The following is a 16,805-nucleotide window of genomic DNA, read 5'->3' on the forward strand; positions in this document are numbered from 1 at the left end:
AAAAGATTTAATTAAAAAAAGAGCAAAAAAAGTTCAACAAATGCAATGAAAAAGTAGAAAAATCTATTATTTACAGTAAGCACACACTATATATATCAATACTTTAACAAACAACATTTTAAACTATTTACAAAACAACCATTATTTAAAATTATTAATTAAATACACACACAATACTACTACACTATATACAACTACTATTTACAACTCTTTACTATTTACAATACATACATGATCACTTGTTCAACTTTTTTCTCATTTCCTCCAACCATTGAGCTTTGGGAACAGGATCAGACAGAGGACAGTACACTGTGCCACGGTACTGACTGTGTCCAGTGTCAGCAGTGCGGAACTGACCACACTTTTTACAGGTGTTTGCCTCTACTGTCCGCCTGTATGGTCTCTTCAGGGCTGTGCCAGCTTCCACTGTGCGTTTAGCTGCGCTGCTTTGTGGCTGAGCTACAGACACAGGGCGGACCACTGGCAAAAGGTTGAGAGTTTGTCCTGCTGGATTGAGGATCTGAGGGGAGGGGGTTTGAAATGTTCGTGGTGCTGGAGGAGGTGTGACAAATAAATGTCCCTTTGGCACGATGGAGCGCGGGCGCTGACTCCAAACTGCCTGTCTCTGCTGTGCCTGCCCTGCTGTACTCTCAGGCAGCCGGTATTGATGTTCACGATGAGCTGGCTTGGGCACAGCAGGAAGCACTCTTGCATCCAGAAGAGGCTCGTTGGACACAGGTAGTGCTGGTGGCAAAGCCCCGGTGCCCTGAAGCAGCACAGACAGCTCCTGTCGCTTCTGTCGCTTATTGTGCCACTGAACAAGGGTGTTCTGGTTAACCTCCACCAGCTGAATGGCTGTTCCCTGCATCACCAGGGAGTTACCAACCACGAGCTGTCTGATTTTATGGTAGTCCCTGAGAATTAGGGACCACCTGGAATCAGCCGTCCTGCCTCGCCGTACTGGGTTCGGGTGGAGATTGCAGAGCCTGATGAAAATGTTTTCCACCAAACGGCAGCAGTCAGGCCACTGAGCCGGTGCACTGCTTGCTCCCAACATGCAACGGGTGGTGCTCTCCACACCAGGAGTTGTTGAGGGCTTCTTTGGTGTTCGAAACCGTCCACTCAAAAGTCTCTCCTGGTGTCGTGCTGCATACACCACCCGCTGCTTGTCCACATCATCCAGGCTCCCCCACAGTGCGATGATTGTGTCCGTCTGCTGGTTGGTGAGACAGAGAGCAGACTGTTCCCGCAGCTCTACCAAATACTCAGCAAGTCTGTCCACATGCTGGTACCCAGGAACATTCTGCTCATCAACAGCCTAGGCAAAGGATAAAACACGTTAGAAAATATTAATGTAAAACCTTCATTGACACTGAGCTTTCATGACACTGTATTAATGCTGTGGGTTTTATAAAATATATGTACAGTTATCTATAGATCGACACTATTCTAAATTGAGACACTTACCATATCGTCAGAGGACGAACCCGTGGACACAGTGGATGAGGCAAAGGTGGATGTGGCGGAGGTCACGGTGGATGCGGCGGAGGTCACGGTGGATGCGGCGGAGGTCACGGTGGATGCGGCGGAGGTCACGGCGGATGCGGCGGAGGTCACGGTGGATGTGGCGGAGGTCATGGTGGATGTGGCGGGAACCAGGATGGATCTGCTGGGAGCCAGGGAGGAGACGCTGGAGGCCAGGCTGCTGACCAGTGAACCGACAGCAGATGTGGTAGTGGAGGGATGAGGAGTCCGAGAGGCTGGAGCCTGAGGGACCTCCAGGTCCAGCACTGTGGGGTCACCTGTGAGGTCAGAGAACCCCTCATCCTCCTCCACGCTGTCCTCCACTTCATGCTGCTCAACCAGTTTAGCAGTCTCCTCTGAATCAGGATGCATGTCCTGCAGTGCCTGACCTGTCTGCCTGAACAGGTACTGCACCCCGATGAGCTCTCCTGAAACAACATATGAAAAATGGATCATTTACAAAAGTTAACAGGAGGTTTTAAAACCGAGCAGAAATACTAGTGTGTTCACAGATGCTTACCAGTGTAGCACGAGGGTGGACTAAACTCTGGTGCCACCTTCCTGCCAAACAGCTTCTGATAATTGCTGTTGACACAGTGAAGCAGGTCACCAGAGTAGCTGCGTAAAGATGATGGTCCGGCAGCTAGAGCAGCACTACCCCGATCCTGGTTCCACCGATGCAGTCCTTCCAGCAGGTAGGCCTGAAAATTCAGGCTGTTGGCACTGGTTCCTAGAAGTAAATTTTTAAAGATTAAATTCTAAAGTATTATTAGACTAAATGAGCAACATGTCTGAGGGACACAAACCTGGAATGAAGCGGTTCAGGTGGAGGTGAAAGGACTCGAGAGATGTGGAGCCTCGAGCACATCTGAAGGTGGGCAACCGCACCCCTCCCTTTGTGAGCTCCCCTGTTTTGGCGTACAGAGCAACACCTGGCAGGTCCTGGATGCACTTTACATGTTTCTTCTGGACACGCCAAATGTGCTCTATCCTCTCCCTGTCAAACAGGGGAACTCCAAGGGAGTCGTTCCCATTGGTCCCCATGAGTCCCTGCAACAGATTCTCCAGCAGCCGGACGGTGGTCTCCTCACCACGGGTCCTCCTCCGACAGTGAAGAGCCAGCTCCTCCCTGGTCAGGTATTTGCTGAGGTCAGTATCCGTGATGGAAGACAGGCCCTGGGATTGAAGCTGCTGTCTTTTAGCTACACGCAACAGAGCCAAATCAGTTGCATCCCACTCGAATATGCACGCAGACAGACGTGACATAAACAGAGGGTACAGTTGATGAGCATCTGTTGCACATCCCAGGGCCAGACGGCGCATGAAGTGCCAGATATCCAGCCTTATGGAGAGGGCTGGCCACCCGCTGAATCTGGCCTTCAGCTTTGTCTCCTCTGCCTCAGCACAGCAGCCACAGTCCACGTAGAGGGCGACAGGAGGATCCACTCGAGCCTGCTGGTACCTCTTCACCAAGTCAGCTGCCATCAGGTCCAGGCCAGCTCCCTCCTGAGCGGTCAGCACACTCATGAGTATCTGGCCATGCTCATTTCCCACAGAGGTGAGCCAGAGCGCTGTCCCCTTGGCCTTTCCGGCCAGCTTCTTGGTGATCTGAAGGACACAAAATATATAGGACCTCAGTGAACATGATTAAAAAAATACTGAAATACAGGATGCATTTAATAATCAGTAGCCTAATTTTAAAGAAAAAAAGATTGTTTAACCTTTTTGGTTGAATCCATTTTAAGGATGGTGCCATGTGTTGACGTGATTGTGGCCTTGATGTGGTCCAGCCTTGTAAGAATGTCCTGGCTGTACACGGACAAGAGCCACTTACAACTTGGCACCACAGCAGGCTCTGGAGGCTCAGGGAATGCTATGGGCAACAGTCCGGGGCGCTGGAGGAAGTCCACACACTCTGTGGTGTACCGTGCCACCCGATTCAGCCACTCCTCTGTGTGGTTCTCCTTCAGCTGCTTCAGGAGTCTCGTGGGACTGTTACCCAGGCCTCTCTCCCGCAGAAGCCGGATCACCCGGATGTCACAGGCAAACCTTGGTCACAGATAGGATACAAGATATATCAGTTGGAATGTTTTACATCATTCTATTTGACAAGGCAAAGGGGAAAAGAAACGTTACTCACTTTTGTGTGAGGATGACCCGAAACTCTGAACGGTGAGCCAAGTCCAGCTGTGTGAGGACAGTCTGGCTCCATGAGACATGGTTGGCTCTACATTTGGTGCAGGTCAGAGTCTCTGTCACCATGTTGTAGATCCTGTCCACGTCCAGGACCCGTCGTGCTCTCTTGTGCAACCCTGCTCCTGTGAGCTGGTGCTGGCCACAGGCAGGGTTGGGACAGACCACCTTCACCTTCCACAACTTATATGGCATCCACACCAGCAGTGGATGCGCAAAAAAGCGGTCCGGTGCAGGAGCCTGGTGGTACAGCTGGCTTGGCTGTGGAGGATGGTACCAGAGCTTCAGGTTTTGCTGAAGCTCCAGTTTCCCCTTGGGCCCCACCTTCAAGAGGGTCTTTGCAATCCACTTGTGGTCTGCAGTTGGCAAGCCCTCTGACCACAGGCGGGGCAGCTGGGGAGTCGCTGGAGCTTCAGGTGTGTCAGTCCTGGGGTCCGCAGTCTGGGCAAAGACAAAATAACACATGAACATGCTTGATACTTGTAAAAAGAACTGCAGATGCTCTATGATATATGAAATGCTAAATTACTTACTGACACAGAAGCACACACTGCTGCAGGACCTGGTACAACCACCTGAGCAGCTGTCTGAGGGTCTGGAGCCTGTAACAGCATGGCAAGAGTCACACACAATCAAACCTTCAGTTATTATTCTACAGTATATAGTATAGCAATTTTATTTGACTGTTTTATATTATATATTTATATCATTGTTTATTTGATTGATTGTGTGTCACAGTGCAGATTCAAATAAAGGCAATATTATTTTCAAGTTATTTATTGGATCACAAATTAAGTACTGAAGAATATTTGTTTTGCTGTAACCGTGACTGTTTCTCCACCTTGCGTTTTGCAAGGGACTGTTCATTTGTATTTAGATTGATTTTTGACACATTTCTCTGATATTGCAGATGCAGTAGATGACTTTACTGCTGCCCTACTGATCATAGTAAGTAGTATACTTGCATGTTCATCACATGACACAATTAATCAGTTAATGAATTAATTAAAAGCAATAAGTGTGACACCATGTGTCACACTTATTGCTAACTCTGTGATCAAGGCGGGATCATCATCAAAGCACCTCCAACTGTACCATGGTTGTATGAGCATCCAAAAACACAGCTGTACTTCTTTCTGTTACATATCCAACAAGATGTTCTGTGTTGTTGTGTTCTGTTTCTGAAACTACACATGAACTACTTGGATGTTTCAGGTTGGAATGTCAGTATGATAGGAGGGAATGAGGGGCACGAATAGTAATTTTGTATGCATGTTGTATGTTAATTTTGTATGCATTATAAGTTGTTTTGGAGCTGATCTCTCTCTCTCTTTCTCTCTCTCTCAGGCACACACCACACACACGGCTACCTAGGCTGGATTGAGAAACCTGGTGTCTTAAGAGTGAGTCGTAACTCTCCTGCCAATGTTCTTGGACTTCCACACTAACAGTAACTACAGTTTTGTAACATGTACTGTATAGTGATGTTCATTATACTGATATTTTTTTTAATTTGAACTGTTTTGCCCAGACTTTATATTTACCAAACCTTTTTTTATATTTAACATGCAATTGCACTGCATGTGAAGGTTTTGCATGTCAACTTTACACTCAAATAAAAAGTAAAGAGCAGTAAGAAGCTGTGAAGGGTTTTCTCTTACATACAAATCAGTAGGTTTATTTTATTATGGTTCGCCATCTGCTTGTAGCCATGTTTCAAACAGAGATTTTGTGAAAGTGGCATCTATTAACATGTTTTCCTTAACAAAAGTGCCTTTAATTTCTAACCGTGTACACAATAATTCAGCCTAGGTACTTTTTGATTTGAATGTTTTTTACTATTCTTAATAATCTTGTATAGACACACTGTAATAGACTGTATTCAAACAGGTGTGATTACTCACTGAGACAGCAATGTTGGCTGCTGAACTGGAGCTTGCTTCAGCAGAGTCGGTGACTTGGGTCTGTAAAGCATTCAGTCATAAGTCACTTGCATTAATAACACAGCTGCATTAATAAAACAGGTTGCTTTTTGATCTCTTCTTACCTGGGATACTTTTCGGGCTCTGCAGAGATTTGGCTTTGCAGCAGCAACATGAGCACCACCGAATCTTGGCTTGGTGAACTGGAAGGGAATAAAAACACCACCAGACTGTATCATTAGAGGACTATACTGTCAAACTATAATCCTGTGAGTCAGACATTCGTGGTCAGTTACGAGTGTCTAAATGTCCAAATACCATTGCCAAATTCAATAATGGTTGCTGCTTCGGTCCTCCTGCTCCCAGAACCTGTCCCACAGCAGCACTTTGTCCTACAGCGGTGTGGACTGGACCCACAGCTGGACTCTGCTGACCCATGGTACGCTGTGGCGGACCAGCCGCTGAAGTGGTGCTCTGGGTCAGACCCACTGCTGCAGGTCGTTGCTGCGTGGGCCCCTGAGCAGCACTCGCTCCGGTTGGCTGTTGGTTCGTTACAGAATAGATTTATCATAATTAGCATCTGCACTGATATGCATGCGCACACACACAAACATATGAACACACACTGCTTGAGTCTTGAACTGACCAGTGTTACCTTCGGAGCGTGGAATCCACAGGTACACTTCCTGAGCTGACCAAACAAGGACATCTGTCCATGCGTCTGCATGGGACATTTCTCAATCTAAAAATAACAGTTGATATAAATGAACACAGACACAGAGCTGATGTAAATGACTTGCTCATGACATGTTTATTAACTCATTGGCTTTCACTGTATTTTCTATCATGAGTAAAAGTATGATTAGAGTACATAACAAGCAATAAAATAAACTGCGCAGTGCTCTTACCCTTTGATACAGCTCGTACCATTTCTTCTGTCTGGGAGCTGGCCTGTTCCCCTCACCTGCCGGCCAGGCCCCAGTGCTGGCAAACTTCTTCAGCCGGGACATCCACTCTGAGTCCGCCATCGCCTTGTGTGTCTTTGGCTTGGTAGAAGATGCCTTCAGGGACGCGAATGAATGAATGCACGTCTTTAACAGCCATGACAACACACGTGTCAGGTATAAAAGCCGGACCAGCGGCATCATAACGCTGTAATAACCCTGTGAATGCTACCTGTGTGCACTCTACGACGAATACATTAGGACGGGTCACCGCGTCTGACGACACGCCATTGTAAGTTAACAACATGACAATTAGCACTGTGCAAACGACGTGACAACACACGCGCGCGAGGTGAAATCACTTCTAGGCTCAAACTGACGTCTTATAACGTGAACAGAAGTGTATAAGATGCGTAAATACTCACCATGTCGACTGAACAGACGTGCTTTATTCTCTTCTCGTTTCGAACGCTCCGCTCCTGCGCCGTATTCACCGCTCTAAACGCCCCCTGTCGGCCACGATAAATAAAATCCCCCGTCCAACATTTCCGCCCCGTGATTGGTCAAATGTTGGACCGGGGGAAGAATTCGGCGAAATGATTGGTCGTTGAATGTTGGACTTTCGAATCCGATTGGCTCTCGGAGATCAACATTGCGAATGTTGGACGGACGCTTCTGCGGCTGCTGGCGTTCAGGTCGCAGTCTCCCCTGGAGGCGTGGGTTCAAATCCCACTTCTGACATTGTGCTTTTCATTTGGGCGTAGCCTGCAGCAAGACATCAGTACTTTGAAATGTCTGGACATCTGTTCCAGGTGGACATCTCTATATATGGTGTCTGTTGACTTCCTACATAGCTATGAGACCTCCGTTGAAAAAGCCTTGTTCTTGGTGGCACAGCCAGGGTATCACGCTGTATTACAGTATCTCACCATGTGGTGCATCTAGCAATTTGGGCCCCCAAGGCGAAGGGACACGTGTGGTTTCCTCCGCATCTGTTGTTTTTCACTTTTATTTCTTATTCATCTAAGAAAGTTCTACTTGTAACTTCTTCCCAACCCTACAAAACATATTATCAGTTTCACAAATATACTCACAGTAAAATGAATTTGGTTTTCCAGCAGAATCCATGACAGAAGTTGATGATGGGCCTCTGTCTTCTACCACCAGCTCTCCAGGTTCTTGACCTCTTCTCTGAAGATGGTTTTTATTGATCCATTCAGCATAAGTTACCATGGTGATTTATCCCGATAAGAAGTGAACGACCTTCGTAGGAGTGGAAACCCTGAATTTAACCTGAAGTTATCCCGAAAAATGCCAATGTGGCTTTGTAGTACGAGTCCGAGAAGTCCTGCCACGTTGATGGAATGAGAAAAATCCTCTTCCCTCCCTCCTCCCTATTTCGTGAGTAGGGTTTACGTAAACCAACTCTCAGGTTCCACCGAGACTTGAACTCGGATCACTGGATTCAAAGTCCAGAGTGCTGACCATTACACCATGGAACCACAAAAGAGTTGGAAGTTATTTTTGCCGCCGCCCGTTCTGGATCACTGCAGATGCGCGTCATAGGCCAGGTATCCTTTGATAGTGCTACCGCAAGTCCTCCCTCCTCCCTCACCCTTTATTCAACATGTAGAAAACCCTACTCACTGTTTTAATCACACTCCATCAAAATGATTGGCTAAAGAATGCAAGTGTGCATCATGCGAGAGGTCATACTACTGTTATGTGAAATATCTGTGTAGCAGCAAGCATGCTGCTGACCAAAGTGCAGGACAGCAGGGTAATACAGCACGGAAAAGGAAACCTGGCCTATAATGTGCATCCGCAGCAATCCTGAAGCATGGGCGAGGATAATTTGCTGCAGAGAGTGGTAAAGACTGCTGAGAGGATTGTCAGGACATCACTCCCCTCTCTGCAGGACATCTACCACTGCAGTGTCCACAGAAGAGCCTGCTCTATTGTTGAGGACTCCACCCACCTCCAACACAGACCGTTCCCACCTCTGCCCTCTGGCAGACAGTACAGAGGTGTGAAGTGCAGGACAGCAGGGTAATACAGCATGGCAAAAGGATACCTGGCCTATAATGTGCCTCTGCAGCAATTCTGAAGCATCGGTGAGGATAGTTTGCTTGCTTTCTGTTGTGGCTCCATTGGGTAATGTTCAGCACTCCGGACTTTGAATAAAGTGATCCGAGTTAAAGTCTCGACGGAAACTGAATTTCAGATTTTCTAAGTCCTTCTCTTGAGATATGGAGGATGTTTCTCATATGCACAATGTGGCAGGAGATCAGGTGGTCAGTTGAGTTTACATCAACACAGAAACCTCAGGTTTATTAAAGTTACGGTGAGGTAACATACGAAGTTTGCCATGGCCATTACATTGACACCGGTGTCCCTGCTGTTTTCTCACATGGGCTCATTTGAACATAATCTGGTGAAACTCAACATAAAGTCTCTCTCAAAACCAGGTCCCACTGAGACTTGAACTCGGATCACTGGATTCAGAGTCCAGAGTGCTGACCATTACACCATGGAACCATTGCACATGAGTAAAAAAGTTATTCGTGGGTGTCTGCATCAGTAATGACCTCACCTGGACACTCAACACCACCCAGCCGCTCAAGAAAGCACTACCGCGGTTGCACTTCCGAAAGAGGCTGAGGAGATTTGGCTTGTCCCCGAATATGTTCTGCAACTTCTACAGCTGCAGTACTGAGAGCATCTTGACCAGCTGCCTCAGCGTGTGGTATGTTAGCACCACTTCAATGGACCGCAAGTGCCTGCAGAGAGTGGTAAAGCCTGCTGAGAGGATGTCATGTGTTAGAAACATCATTAACACACCCACCTCCGAGATCCCCGAAATCCTCTTGGGTGAGCTCTTGCAGTCAGGATGGCCGAGCGGTCTAAGGCGCTGCGTTCAGGTCGCAGTCTCCCCTGGAGGCGTGGGTTCGAATCCCACTTCTGACATTGTGCTTTTCATTTGGGCGTAGCCTGCAGCAAGACATCAGTACTTTGAAATGTCTGGACATCTGTTCCAGGTGGACATCTCTATATATGGTGTCTGTTGACTTCCTACATAGCTATGAGACCTCCGTTGAAAAAGCCTTGTTCTTGGTGGCACAGCCAGGGTATCACGCTGTATTACAGTATCTCACCATGTGGTGCATCTAGCAATTTGGGCCCCCAAGGCGAAGACACGTGTGGTTTCCTCCGCATCTGTTGTTTTTCACTTTTATTTCTTATTCATCTAAGAAAGTTCTACTTGTAACTTCTTCCCAACCCTACAAAACATATTATCAGTTTCACAAATATACTCACAGTAAAATGAATTTGGTTTTCCAGCAGAATCCATGACAGAAGTTGATGATGGGCCTCTGTCTTCTACCACCAGCTCTCCAGGTTCTTGACCTCTTCTCTGAAGATGGTTTTTATTGATCCATTCAGCATAAGTTACCATGGTGATTTATCCCGATAAGAAGTGAACGACCTTCGTAGGAGTGGAAACCCTGAATTTAACCTGAAGTTATCCCGAAAAATGCCAATGTGGCTTTGTAGTACGAGTCCGAGAAGTCCTGCCACGTTGATGGAATGAGAAAAATCCTCTTCCCTCCCTCCTCCCTATTTCGTGAGTAGGGTTTACGTAAACCAACTCTCAGGTTCCACCGAGACTTGAACTCGGATCACTGGATTCAAAGTCCAGAGTGCTGACCATTACACCATGGAACCACAAAAGAGTTGGAAGTTATTTTTGCCGCCGCCCGTTCTGGATCACTGCAGATGCGCGTCATAGGCCAGGTATCCTTTGATAGTGCTACCGCAAGTCCTCCCTCCTCCCTCACCCTTTATTCAACATGTAGAAAACCCTACTCACTGTTTTAATCACACTCCATCAAAATGATTGGCTAAAGAATGCAAGTGTGCATCATGCGAGAGGTCATACTACTGTTATGTGAAATATCTGTGTAGCAGCAAGCATGCTGCTGACCAAAGTGCAGGACAGCAGGGTAATACAGCACGGAAAAGGAAACCTGGCCTATAATGTGCATCCGCAGCAATCCTGAAGCATGGGCGAGGATAATTTGCTGCAGAGAGTGGTAAAGACTGCTGAGAGGATTGTCAGGACATCACTCCCCTCTCTGCAGGACATCTACCACTGCAGTGTCCACAGAAGAGCCTGCTCTATTGTTGAGGACTCCACCCACCTCCAACACAGACCGTTCCCACCTCTGCCCTCTGGCAGACAGTACAGAGGTGTGAAGTGCAGGACAGCAGGGTAATACAGCATGGCAAAAGGATACCTGGCCTATAATGTGCCTCTGCAGCAATTCTGAAGCATCGGTGAGGATAGTTTGCTTGCTTTCTGTTGTGGCTCCATTGGGTAATGTTCAGCACTCCGGACTTTGAATAAAGTGATCCGAGTTAAAGTCTCGACGGAAACTGAATTTCAGATTTTCTAAGTCCTTCTCTTGAGATATGGAGGATGTTTCTCATATGCACAATGTGGCAGGAGATCAGGTGGTCAGTTGAGTTTACATCAACACAGAAACCTCAGGTTTATTAAAGTTACGGTGAGGTAACATACGAAGTTTGCCATGGCCATTACATTGACACCGGTGTCCCTGCTGTTTTCTCACATGGGCTCATTTGAACATAATCTGGTGAAACTCAACATAAAGTCTCTCTCAAAACCAGGTCCCACCGAGACTTGAACTCGGATCACTGGATTCAGAGTCCAGAGTGCTGACCATTACACCATGGAACCATTGCACATGAGTACAAAAGTTATTCGTGGGTGTCTGCATCAGTAATGACCTCACCTGGACACTCAACACCACCCAGCCGCTCAAGAAAGCACTACCGCGGTTGCACTTCCGAAAGAGGCTGAGGAAATTTGGCTTGTCCCCGAATATCTTCTGCAACTTCTACAGCTGCAGTACTGAGAGCATCTTGACCAGCTGCCTCAGCGTGTGGTATGTTAGCACCACTTCAATGGACCGCAAGTGCCTGCAGAGAGTGGTAAAGCCTGCTGAGAGGATGTCATGTGTTAGAAACATCATTAACACACCCACCTCCGACATCCCCGAAATCCTCTTGGGTGAGCTCTTGCAGTCAGGATGGCCGAGCGGTCTAAGGCGCTGCGTTCAAGCTGGGGAACAATCGTCCGTCAAGGAGGGGGAAGAAGGGGGGAGAGAGGGGGGAAAGAAAAAAGAAGGAAAAGGGAGAAAAAGGGAAAAAATGAGAAAAAGAGGAAAAATGAGGAGATTTTGTGTCCATATCTATTTGTTCCATGTATTTCTAGCTGCCTGGAAGCAAAAAGCTAACTTTTGACATTTTGACCTTGCCCGAGGCGGGACTCGAACCGCCGAACTGTGGAATTTAAAGGGAAACTCTCAATGGAGGAGAGTGGCTCCCCCTGCTGCGTCACCGTGACGCACACACTGCTGACACTCCCAGGTGTTTGAGGGGTTCCCCAGGTATGAAGCTGGGCTAGCCCAAAAGTTTAGGTTGTAAATTATTAGACAATATATAACTACTACAAAGAAACGGCTGCTTTTAAGGTTCTTCCCTGCACCTTGTAGTAGTAATAGTAACTTAGTGTCAATATTTTGATAAATTATTTATGTGTAATATGTGTAAAGTGTAATGATTTTTTGCTTTTCTTCTCTCACCTACCTGCAGGACCAAAAAGCTCACTGTCACAGGCTCATCACATGACTTGGATAGCGTCTGAAACCTCTCTTGTTAATAAAATACTATGTTACTTTTATTGTTGTCATTATTTCTTATTTTCATTATTGTTGTTATTATTAATATTAGGACACTTTTGCTGTACACCAGTTTTGTTTGTTCAGAGAAAAAAGAAACAAAGAAACACTTAAAAAGAGAAAAAAGATTTAATTAAAAAAAGAGCAAAAAAAGTTCAACAAATGCAATGAAAAAGTAGAAAAATCTATTATTTACAGTAAGCACACACTATATATATCAATACTTTAACAAACAACATTTTAAACTATTTACAAAACAACCATTATTTAAAATTATTAATTAAATACACACACAATACTACTACACTATATACAACTACTATTTACAACTCTTTACTATTTACAATACATACATGATCACTTGTTCAACTTTTTTCTCATTTCCTCCAACCATTGAGCTTTGGGAACAGGATCAGACAGAGGACAGTACACTGTGCCACGGTACTGACTGTGTCCAGTGTCAGCAGTGCGGAACTGACCACACTTTTTGCAGGTGTTTGCCTCTACTGTCCGCCTGTATGGTCTCTTCAGGGCTGTGCCAGCTTCCACTGTGCGTTTAGCTGCGCTGCTTTGTGGCTGAGCTACAGACACAGGGCGGACCACTGGCAAAAGGTTGAGAGTTTGTCCTGCTGGATTGAGGATCTGAGGGGAGGGGGTTTGAAATGTTCGTGGTGCTGGAGGAGGTGTGACAAATAAATGTCCCTTTGGCACGATGGAGCGCGGGCGCTGACTCCAAACTGCCTGTCTCTGCTGTGCCTGCCCTGCTGTACTCTCAGGCAGCCGGTATTGATGTTCACGATGAGCTGGCTTGGGCACAGCAGGAAGCACTCTTGCATCCGGAAGAGGCTCGTTGGACACAGGTAGTGCTGGTGGCAAAGCCCCGGTGCCCTGAAGCAGCACAGACAGCTCCTGTCGCTTCTGTCGCTTATTGTGCCACTGAACAAGGGTGTTCTGGTTAACCTCCACCAGCTGAATGGCTGTTCCCTGCATCACCAGGGAGTTACCAACCACGAGCTGTCTGATTTTATGGTAGTCCCTGAGAATTAGGGACCACCTGGAATCAGCCGTCCTGCCTCGCCGTACTGGGTTCGGGTGGAGATTGCAGAGCCTGATGAAAATGTTTTCCACCAAACGGCAGCAGTCAGGCCACTGAGCCGGTGCACTGCTTGCTCCCAACATGCAACGGGTGGTGCTCTCCACACCAGGAGTTGTTGAGGGCTTCTTTGGTGTTCGAAACCGTCCACTCAAAAGTCTCTCCTGGTGTCGTGCTGCATACACCACCCGCTGCTTGTCCACATCATCCAGGCTCCCCCACAGTGCGATGATTGTGTCCGTCTGCTGGTTGGTGAGACAGAGAGCAGACTGTTCCCGCAGCTCTACCAAATACTCAGCAAGTCTGTCCACATGCTGGTACCCAGGAACATTCTGCTCATCAACAGCCTAGGCAAAGGATAAAACACGTTAGAAAATATTAATGTAAAACCTTCATTGACACTGAGCTTTCATGACACTGTATTAATGCTGTGGGTTTTATAAAATATATGTACAGTTATCTATAGATCGACACTATTCTAAATTGAGACACTTACCATATCGTCAGAGGACGAACCCGTGGACACAGTGGATGAGGCAAAGGTGGATGTGGCGGAGGTCACGGTGGATGCGGCGGAGGTCACGGTGGATGCGGCGGAGGTCACGGTGGATGCGGCGGAGGTCACGGCGGATGCGGCGGAGGTCACGGTGGATGTGGCGGAGGTCATGGTGGATGTGGCGGGAACCAGGATGGATCTGCTGGGAGCCAGGGAGGAGACGCTGGAGGCCAGGCTGCTGACCAGTGAACCGACAGCAGATGTGGTAGTGGAGGGATGAGGAGTCCGAGAGGCTGGAGCCTGAGGGACCTCCAGGTCCAGCACTGTGGGGTCACCTGTGAGGTCAGAGAACCCCTCATCCTCCTCCACGCTGTCCTCCACTTCATGCTGCTCAACCAGTTTAGCAGTCTCCTCTGAATCAGGATGCATGTCCTGCAGTGCCTGACCTGTCTGCCTGAACAGGTACTGCACCCCGATGAGCTCTCCTGAAACAACATATGAAAAATGGATCATTTACAAAAGTTAACAGGAGGTTTTAAAACCGAGCAGAAATACTAGTGTGTTCACAGATGCTTACCAGTGTAGCACGAGGGTGGACTAAACTCTGGTGCCACCTTCCTGCCAAACAGCTTCTGATAATTGCTGTTGACACAGTGAAGCAGGTCACCAGAGTAGCTGCGTAAAGATGATGGTCCGGCAGCTAGAGCAGCACTACCCCGATCCTGGTTCCACCGATGCAGTCCTTCCAGCAGGTAGGCCTGAAAATTCAGGCTGTTGGCACTGGTTCCTAGAAGTAAATTTTTCAAGATTAAATTCTAAAGTATTATTAGACTAAATGAGCAACATGTCTGAGGGACACAAACCTGGAATGAAGCGGTTCAGGTGGAGGTGAAAGGACTCGAGAGATGTGGAGCCTCGAGCACATCTGAAGGTGGGCAACCGCACCCCTCCCTTTGTGAGCTCCCCTGTTTTGGCGTACAGAGCAACACCTGGCAGGTCCTGGATGCACTTTACATGTTTCTTCTGGACACGCCAAATGTGCTCTATCCTCTCCCTGTCAAACAGGGGAACTCCAAGGGAGTCGTTCCCATTGGTCCCCATGAGTCCCTGCAACAGATTCTCCAGCAGCCGGACGGTGGTCTCCTCACCACGGGTCCTCCTCCGACAGTGAAGAGCCAGCTCCTCCCTGGTCAGGTATTTGCTGAGGTCAGTATCCGTGATGGAAGACAGGCCCTGGGATTGAAGCTGCTGTCTTTTAGCTACACGCAACAGAGCCAAATCAGTTGCATCCCACTCGAATATGCACGCAGACAGACGTGACATAAACAGAGGGTACAGTTGATGAGCATCTGTTGCACATCCCAGGGCCAGACGGCGCATGAAGTGCCAGATATCCAGCCTTATGGAGAGGGCTGGCCACCCGCTGAATCTGGCCTTCAGCTTTGTCTCCTCTGCCTCAGCACAGCAGCCACAGTCCACGTAGAGGGCGACAGGAGGATCCACTCGAGCCTGCTGGTACCTCTTCACCAAGTCAGCTGCCATCAGGTCCAGGCCAGCTCCCTCCTGAGCGGTCAGCACACTCATGAGTATCTGGCCATGCTCATTTCCCACAGAGGTGAGCCAGAGCGCTGTCCCCTTGGCCTTTCCGGCCAGCTTCTTGGTGATCTGAAGGACACAAAATATATAGGACCTCAGTGAACATGATTAAAAAAATACTGAAATACAGGATGCATTTAATAATCAGTAGCCTAATTTTAAAGAAAAAAAGATTGTTTAACCTTTTTGGTTGAATCCATTTTAAGGATGGTGCCATGTGTTGACGTGATTGTGGCCTTGATGTGGTCCAGCCTTGTAAGAATGTCCTGGCTGTACACGGACAAGAGCCACTTACAACTTGGCACCACAGCAGGCTCTGGAGGCTCAGGGAATGCTATGGGCAACAGTCCGGGGCGCTGGAGGAAGTCCACACACTCTGTGGTGTACCGTGCCACCCGATTCAGCCACTCCTCTGTGTGGTTCTCCTTCAGCTGCTTCAGGAGTCTCGTGGGACTGTTACCCAGGCCTCTCTCCCGCAGAAGCCGGATCACCCGGATGTCACAGGCAAACCTTGGTCACAGATAGGATACAAGATATATCAGTTGGAATGTTTTACATCATTCTATTTGACAAGGCAAAGGGGAAAAGAAACGTTACTCACTTTTGTGTGAGGATGACCCGAAACTCTGAACGGTGAGCCAAGTCCAGCTGTGTGAGGACAGTCTGGCTCCATGAGACATGGTTGGCTCTACATTTGGTGCAGGTCAGAGTCTCTGTCACCATGTTGTAGATCCTGTCCACGTCCAGGACCCGTCGTGCTCTCTTGTGCAACCCTGCTCCTGTGAGCTGGTGCTGGCCACAGGCAGGGTTGGGACAGACCACCTTCACCTTCCACAACTTATATGGCATCCACACCAGCAGTGGATGCGCAAAAAAGCGGTCCGGTGCAGGAGCCTGGTGGTACAGCTGGCTTGGCTGTGGAGGATGGTACCAGAGCTTCAGGTTTTGCTGAAGCTCCAGTTTCCCCTTGGGCCCCACCTTCAAGAGGGTCTTTGCAATCCACTTGTGGTCTGCAGTTGGCAAGCCCTCTGACCACAGGCGGGGCAGCTGGGGAGTCGCTGGAGCTTCAGGTGTGTCAGTCCTGGGGTCCGCAGTCTGGGCAAAGACAAAATAACACATGAACATGCTTGATACTTGTAAAAAGAACTGCAGATGCTCTATGATATATGAAATGCTAAATTACTTACTGACACAGAAGCACACACTGCTGCAGGACCTGGTACAACCACCTGAGCAGCTGTCTGAGGGTCTGGAGCCTGTAACAGCATGGCA

General features: G+C 47.9%; 2 protein-coding genes, 1 long non-coding RNA gene and 5 other non-coding genes across 8 annotated transcripts; 2 read left to right on the forward strand and 6 right to left on the reverse strand.

Annotated features, from left to right (window-relative positions):
* Positions 1-3: 3 nt before the first annotated feature.
* On the reverse strand, positions 4-4,621 carry LOC138410540 (uncharacterized). Its single transcript, XM_069527104.1, has 4 exons — positions 3,246-4,621; positions 2,331-3,132; positions 2,045-2,254; positions 4-1,952 (listed from the first exon to the last, which is right to left on the reverse strand). Exons 1-4 carry the CDS (start codon positions 3,261-3,263, stop codon positions 1,450-1,452), a joined length of 1,533 nt encoding a protein of 510 aa, XP_069383205.1. The 5' UTR covers positions 3,264-4,621; the 3' UTR covers positions 4-1,449.
* Positions 4,622-8,013: 3,392 nt separating this feature from the next.
* Positions 8,014-8,085, reverse strand: trnaq-uug (transfer RNA glutamine (anticodon UUG)). The gene has a single exon. It is a non-coding gene; the product is annotated as a tRNA-Gln (tRNA).
* A 964-nt stretch (positions 8,086-9,049) lies between these two features.
* trnaq-cug (transfer RNA glutamine (anticodon CUG)) lies at positions 9,050-9,121 on the reverse strand. Its single transcript has one exon. It is a non-coding gene; the product is annotated as a tRNA-Gln (tRNA).
* Positions 9,122-9,467: 346 nt separating this feature from the next.
* trnal-cag (transfer RNA leucine (anticodon CAG)) lies at positions 9,468-9,550 on the forward strand. Its single transcript has one exon. It is a non-coding gene; the product is annotated as a tRNA-Leu (tRNA).
* Positions 9,551-10,237: 687 nt separating this feature from the next.
* trnaq-uug (transfer RNA glutamine (anticodon UUG)) lies at positions 10,238-10,309 on the reverse strand. The gene has a single exon. It is a non-coding gene; the product is annotated as a tRNA-Gln (tRNA).
* A 964-nt stretch (positions 10,310-11,273) lies between these two features.
* trnaq-cug (transfer RNA glutamine (anticodon CUG)) lies at positions 11,274-11,345 on the reverse strand. Its single transcript has one exon. It is a non-coding gene; the product is annotated as a tRNA-Gln (tRNA).
* Positions 11,346-11,728: 383 nt separating this feature from the next.
* On the forward strand, positions 11,729-12,345 carry LOC138410591 (uncharacterized). The gene is made up of 2 exons (XR_011243298.1): positions 11,729-12,057; positions 12,263-12,345. It is a non-coding gene; the product is annotated as an uncharacterized lncRNA (long non-coding RNA).
* Positions 12,052-15,846, reverse strand: LOC138410590 (uncharacterized). Its single transcript, XM_069527395.1, has 4 exons — positions 15,716-15,846; positions 14,801-15,602; positions 14,515-14,724; positions 12,052-14,422 (listed from the first exon to the last, which is right to left on the reverse strand). The coding sequence occupies exons 1-4, from the start codon at positions 15,731-15,733 to the stop codon at positions 13,920-13,922; spliced, it is 1,533 nt and encodes a 510-aa protein (XP_069383496.1). The 5' UTR covers positions 15,734-15,846; the 3' UTR covers positions 12,052-13,919.
* Between the last annotated feature and the right edge of the window lie 959 nt (positions 15,847-16,805).

This window comes from Paralichthys olivaceus, chromosome 6, assembly GCF_024713975.1.
Source record: "Paralichthys olivaceus isolate ysfri-2021 chromosome 6, ASM2471397v2, whole genome shotgun sequence".
NCBI lineage: Eukaryota > Metazoa > Chordata > Actinopteri > Pleuronectiformes > Paralichthyidae > Paralichthys > Paralichthys olivaceus.